Genomic DNA, 7,001 nt, shown 5'->3' with positions numbered 1-7,001 from the left:
ATCAGACCTGTCGGTAGCTTGTCCTTTAGCCGTCATCAGGCCCGTTGGTAGCTCGTCCTTTAGCCGTTATCAGGCCCGTCGTTATCTCGTCCTTTAGCTGTTATCAGGCCTGTCGGTAGCTTGTCCTTTAGCCGTTATCAGGCCCGTCGGTATCTCGTCCTTTAGCTGTTATCAGGCCTGTCGGTAGCTTGTCCTTTAGCCGTCATCAGGCCCGTCGGTAGCTCGTCCTTTAGCCGTCATCATGCCCATCGGTAGCTTGTCCTTTAGCCGTCATCTGACCCGTTGTTAGCTCGTCCTTTATCTGTCATCAAGCCCGTTGTTAGCTCTTCCTTTAGCCGTTATCAGGCCTGTCATTATCTCGTCCTTTTGCCGTCATCATGCCCATCGGTAGCTTGTCCTTTAGCCGTCATCTGACCCGTTGTTAGCTCGTCCTTTATCTGTCATCAAGCCCATTGTTAGCTCGTCCTTTAGCCGTCATCAGGCCTGTCATTAGCTCGTCCTTTAGCCGTCATCTGGCCCGTTGTTAGCTCGTCCTTTAGCTGTCATCTGGCCCGTCGTTAGCTCGTACGTTAGCCGTCATCTGGCCTGTCGTTAGCTCGTCCTTTAGCCGTCATCTGGCCCATCGTTAGCTCGTCCTTTAGCCGTCATCGGGCCCGTCGTTAGCTCGTCCTTTAGCCGTCATCTGGCCTGTCGTTAGCTCGTCCTTTATCTGTCATCAAGCCTGTTGTTAGCTCGTCCTTTAGCCGTCACCAGGCCCGTCGTTACATGATAAAGTTAAATTGATCAACAACCTGCAGAGATTCAGTTTGCGTGTTCTCTGCAGAACATCCTGTTGTGTCACTTCCTTCCCTCAAGAGGCTCTGCCTTTTGCCAGGCCGCCATTGTAAATAAGAAACTGTTCTTAATGACTTGCCTGGTTAAATAAAGGTTAAAAAAAAAGCGCAGAGCGTCCTGTGCTCAGCTGGAGTCGCTGCTTTCGAGGGCAACATTTGCCGTCAGAAAAAAGAAACACTGAAGAACAAACGAGTGTTTTCAGTATGAGGACAGAGAGAGTGGGAGGAAGAGTGTGTGTGGTGGTCGTTTCCAGGAAGAGGTACAGTGTGTGTGTGTGTGTGTGTGTGTGTGTGTGTGTGTGTGTGTGTTACTAAGAGACTTCCTGGTCCACCGGGTGTATCCTGTTTAAACACACACACTCAGTGGGTTGTGTGTGTGTGTGTGTGTGTGTGTGTGTGTGTGTTGTTCATTATTAACTTAATGAACAACACACACACACACACACACACTGATTGTGACATCACAACCAAATGTTTCTTTAAAAACCTTTTTCTCTTTTTAAAGTTTTGGACATGTTTTCTTTAAAAATCTTAAAACTTTTGCCCTTTTTGCTTTAATTTCTGGGAATGTTTTCTTTGACAAATGTGACGATTTCATTTTAATTTTGCCATTTTTTTTCATTTTAAAGTTCTGGGCGTGTTTTATTTTTAAAAGTGATTCTTTTTTTCTTTGTTTAAAAAATGTGCCTTTATAAAATTTTTGGGCATGTTTGTTTTTCTTTAAAAACTTGCCCAGCATGCCAGAAAAAATACTGTAACCATTTATCACGCAGAAATTAGCCTTTAATTTTCAAATCGAAATTTGTTTTGGGGTGGGTCATATTAAAAAAAAAAGTGACTTTTTAAAAATAATTGTTTGCCTTTTAAGAAAATGTTGGGCATTTATTCTTTAAAAAAAAGACTTCTTTTTTTCTTTAAAAATTTTTTGGGGATGTTTAAAGTAAACTTGCCCTCAGAAGACGAGGTGAGTTTGGAAGACATGTTTTGTTTAAAAATAATCTGATGATTTGTTTTCTGTCAAATGTTTTGATTAAACCAGCTGCTGTGACAAATACACAACAGACTCTAAATCACAGTAACTGACAGCTCGTCTCTGTAATTCAATCTTCCCTCCGCACGCAGGGGACAGAGGAGACGTGCACGCGCACATGCACCGTCAGCGTTATCGTGACTGCCCTCGTGCCCTCTACTACACCCCCCCGCCCCCGCCTCCTCCTCCTCAGTGCGTGCATGTGTGCGCGTGTCCGCCGGTGGCAGCTATCGGTGTGTGTGGACGGAGCGGAGCTGCAGAGCTGGAGCAGTGAACAGGAGGGGACACACAGAGGGACAGACCCAGGGACACACAAAGGGACAGACCCAGGGACACACAGAGGGACAGACCCAGGGACACACAGAGGGACAGACAGGGACAGACAGCAGCGTTGTGGCGGTGAAACGTGAACACATCCCGGTGTGTTCGGTCTTTGTCCGGTCGGTTGCTGTGGAAATATTTTCATCTTCTTCATCTTCATGGAGCGGCCGGAAGCATCTGAGTGAAGATCTGAACAGGTAAACTCACCTCACACACACACACACACACGCACACACACGCGCGCGCGCGCGCGGTACTTTTACTGCAGTCCACAAGCTGAGTCTGCGTGATAGGGGAGAACGGGGTCAGTTGACACGCAACATCAATGTTGTTTTTTCTTCGCCTTCAAACACCTGAAGGTGTCAGTGACATATCAAAAGCAAAAACTGGTCTGTGGCGTAAACGTGTTACAGGAAGTTCCTGAAAAAGTTTTTTTTTTCCAGACCTAGAATGAACTTTGTCAAAACTTTCAGAATAAAATACGTTCATAACGTACATGCTATTTAAACCCAAGCTGGTTCAGAGGACAAGTTTCTTCTTTTAAAAACTTTCAGCAGTTTTTTCCCTTTAAAATTTTTGGGTGATTTTTTTCTTTCTTTCTTTTTTTATTTGCCTTTTTTGAGGCCATTTTTTAAAGAAAACCAACCTTCTCATCCAGGGTGGGTTTGGAGGGCATGCTTAAATGTTTTTGCCTTCATTTTTGCTGAATAAAAAATGTCCCTTTTCTTCAAAAAAAAGTTTGACAATTGATTTTTAAAAATGTTGGTGATTTTTTTTTTTTTCTTTAAAAATTTTTTTGTGCCTTTTTTCAAATTTTGAGAGATTTTTGAAGAAAACATGAGAGGGCTTGTTTATTTGTAAATATTTTGACGATTTGTTTTTCTGCAAAAAACTCTTTTATTTTTTTTACAAAAACAAGGTGGGTTTGAGCTTTTTTTTAAAAAAAGAACTTTTTTTTTCTTTTAATGTTTTTTTTCTCCCAGTTTTTTTGTTGTTGTTTTGACAAAAAATGCCTTCCAAACCCAAAGTTGGTTCTAGTTTGTTTTCTTGAATAAATCTTGCCAATTTTTCTTTCTTTGATTTTTTTTGCCTTTATTTCTAATTTCTGGGGATTTTTTTTTTAAGAAAAATTGAGAAGGCATGTTTATTTATTTTTATTTTTTTCTTAATTTTTTGGGGGTCGTTTTTTTTTTAATTTCCAGGATTTTTTAAAGAAAAGTTTGTAAGATATCCGATGAATTTGCGCCCCACAAATGGTGTAACGGCTGTCACGGACAGTTCAGGTTAGAATTCAGTGTTTATGCAACAGTGCTAATTCTAGTATCCAACGTGACAACATGAATGTCTCTATCTAGAGTCAGTGTTTGGTTTGTCCATTCTGGGCTACTGTAGAAACATGGCGGTGCAACATGGTGATCTCTGTAGACCAGGACCTGCTCCCTGTGGAGATATAAACAGCTCAGTCTGAGGGAACAGAAACACGGCTGATGTCGTATTTACAGGTTTTTTGGTGTCGTATTTCTTCTTCACTGCTGCTGTTTCACAACAACACTTATATAAGCCTGGAGAACAATGGCTCACACACACACACACACACACACACACACACACACACACACACACACACACACACACACACAGTGTTTCCTGCAGGAAGTTGTAATGACGTGTAAACATCATGAAACAGACTCGGTGAGTTCGGAGGTTTAACAGCAGGAAAGATGTTTACAGGAAGTGATGTCATCATGTCATGTCAGTTTTTATCCTCTGAAAAACAATCTGATGAAGTGTTTCTGATTATGACCTCAAACACACCACTGTGTGTGTGTGTGCGTGTGTGCGTGCGTGCGTGCGTGTGTGTGTCACTGTGACATCATCACGGAGGTCAAACAGAGGTCAGACTGACATCACAGCTCAGTCAATCAATACATTCATCAGTTCATTTATTGATTATTGTTATTATGCTCCTCCCCCTCGTCCCTTAATGGTGGGCAGGTAGCCTACATGATCAGGGACGACCATCACCTCCAGTCATCAGGTTGAAGCCCGTCCAGCTGACTGACTGGTCTCAGGTTCTTCTCTCTGGTTGCAGTATCAGCACCTACACCTTTACTTCGTGCAGTGTTGCCAAGTCCGCTTATTATAAGCGACTTTGGGCTTGTTTTTCTGCAAAGTTGCTTACAAATATTGGTAGTCGCGGGTCACGGTTTTTCTGGGCTTGTTTCTAAAGCGTAGTTGCTTATTTGGGCTTGTTCCCAGCTCCATAATAAGTTGTCAAGCAGATATTTTCGACATGTTATTTAAACGTAGGATAGTTTGTCTTGCCTGTTCCCTCTGTCCCTCCCCTTTCCCAGTTTGTCTTGCCTGTTCCCTCTGTCCCTCCCCTTTCCCCTTACACACAGGAGACAGCAGAGTTTTTTCCACCCGCATCCTGCTTCTAATTGGCTCTGACCCTGATGGCAACGACTACTAGCCAATCAGAGGCAGAGCAGGGCAATCTGTTTTTTTTTCTGGTTAGGGAAACGTCCCAAGATGAGTGCATAAAAAGCAATAATAAATAAAGAATTTGTGAATTCAGGATGATATTTATTTGTGTGCAAATTTTAATTATCAGAAGTTTACTGTGTATATAATGTACTTGGTACATCAGTCTATATTTGATATCCCATCTGTTTTCTAATGTTAAATAATGTTAAAAGGTGGTTTAACTCCCTCTTGTGGTCATTGTCCTGAAGCTCAGGGGGGAGAAAAATAAACTGTGTACCCTGGGTACAGTTTTGCAAAACGGCACTCAGTTTACTTATCTGTCCACATGGATGTAAATTGACAATCTGTACCCACAGTTTAAAATCCGTCCCCACGGATTGTAAAACCGTGCACACAGTTTATTTATTTTTCCCGGAACCTAGGGGGGCTCCGTAGAAAGTCGCTTGTTTTGGGCTTGTTTTCACAGGCCTGGTTGCTTATTTGTCTCGCGAGATCTGGCAACACTGACTTCATGGTGGCGCGGCCCGTTGGTAACATTGGCGGGGTTGAATCTACGCCTCTCTACTTTGTTTTGGCAGCAGGTGGTGGGGGTGGGACAGGAAGTGGGTTGATTGTGTGTGACTGTGAGATGTTCCCCCACCACTGACGCGACGATCAATACTGTCCCCACATTAAAGTTGTGAACATATCCAGATTTCTGGAATCTGACCCTCAGGAATGTCTTTAGTCAAAACTGGTCCGTGATTCTGTCTCTGAGCTGAAACATCAGGACAGAGGGTGACGGACTTTACTGTCCCCACAGACACACAGGGACTCACTGAGTTCCCACATTTCCCAGCGACGTTTTATTTTGAAGGTTTGACCTTAGTTAATGTCGTTGTTCTGTTTCTCCCCGCAGCTCGTCTGACAGGCTCGTCATCATGTTGTCCGGGTGGCCCTGCCCCTTGACCCTCTTCCTCTTCCTCCTCGTCCAATCGGCTGCGTCCTCTCTGTCCGCTGACAACACCACAGACGACCTTCAGGAGGTGACCCTGGCGGCCATCTTGCCTCTGACTAACACAGATTACGCATGGGCGTGGCCTCGCGTGGCGCCAGCGCTCCTCCAGGCGGTGCGGCGTGTTAACTCAGACCCCCGCCTGCTGCCGGGCCTGAAGTTGCAGCTGGTTCACGGCAACTCCGAGAACCGCGAGGGTTTCTGCTCAGACTACATTGCGCCACTGGTTGCCGTCGACCTCAAGCTATTCAACGACCCCTGGGCCTTCATCGGCCCTGGCTGTGACTACTCGTCGTCTCCCGTCGCACGCTTCACCACCCATTGGGACGTTCCCATGGTGACGGCCGGCGCTCGCGCTATTGGTTTCAAGTCCTACACAGCGGTCACCAACACGGGCCCCACCCACCAGAAGCTGGGAGAGTTTGGTGCAAAGATCCAGGACACATTTGGCTGGCGGCGGCATACCATGCTCATCTTCAGCGACAAGAAGGACGCCAACGACGACCGGCCGTGCTACTTCGCTGTGGAGGGGCTTTTCACGGTGCTTGAGAAACACAACGTCACCATCCACGACCACATCATCGAACCCGACAATGTCAACTACAAGTTAGTAGTCCAGGAGATCCGCGACAATGGCCGAGGTCAGACACCATACAACTACCTGTCCCTCAGACACTTCTTCTTCTCTAAATCCTGTGCTTCCTTGTCACTTCTTCTTCTCTACTTCTCTAAATCCTGTGCTTCCTTGTCACTTCTTCTTCTCTACTTCCTGTCCCTCAGACACTTCTTCTTCTCTACTTCCTGTCCCTCAGACACTTCTTCTTCTCTACTTCCTGTGCTTCCTTGTCTCCTCCTCTTCCTCATCTTCCTCCTCATCTTCCTCCCTCTCTTCCCCCTCCTCCTTTTCCTCCCCTTCCTCATCTTCCTCCCCCTCCTCCTGTTCCTCCTCCCCCTCCTGCTCCTCCCTCTCTTCCCTCTCTTCCTCCTCCTCATCTTCCTCCTCCTCCTGTTGTTTTTCCTCGTTAAATAATGGTTAATTATTATTTGATTTTTGTTTTGATTTAGTAGTTTCTGAATGACCTCACTGTTTGTGTGTGTGTGTACACACCTGTTAATAATCAGTGTGTGGTATTTAGAGCAGAGAAGAAGAAATTAACTGTTTCCTGTTTGTTCTCCTCGGAGACTCTTTACAGCTTGTCTCTCACACTCACAGCTCCAGTGTCCAGAATAAACTGGTTTACTGACCGTTAGCACACAGCAGCTAATCAATCAATTTTATTTATAAAGCCCAATATCACAAATCACAATTTGCCTCACAGGGCTTTACAGCATACGA

The 7,001-nt window shown here is 44.9% G+C and overlaps 1 protein-coding gene across 1 annotated transcript in view; it reads left to right on the top strand.

The window, feature by feature from the left end:
• Window positions 1-1,996: 1,996 nt before the first annotated feature.
• The window catches only part of npr1a (natriuretic peptide receptor 1a), a 41,992-nt gene continuing 36,987 nt past the window's right edge, over window positions 1,997-7,001 (top strand). The window contains exons 1-2 of the mRNA XM_050035615.1: window positions 1,997-2,381; window positions 5,570-6,306. Coding sequence (XP_049891572.1) covers window positions 5,592-6,306 — 715 coding nt within the window. The 5' untranslated portion in view covers window positions 1,997-2,381; window positions 5,570-5,591. The remainder of the gene's footprint in view (window positions 2,382-5,569; window positions 6,307-7,001) is intronic.

This window comes from Epinephelus moara, chromosome 22 (assembly GCF_006386435.1).
Source record: "Epinephelus moara isolate mb chromosome 22, YSFRI_EMoa_1.0, whole genome shotgun sequence".
Classification (NCBI taxonomy): Eukaryota; Metazoa; Chordata; class Actinopteri; order Perciformes; family Serranidae; genus Epinephelus; species Epinephelus moara.
The sequence above is the reverse complement of the archived record's forward strand: the minus strand, read 5'-3'. Positions and strand labels throughout refer to the sequence as shown.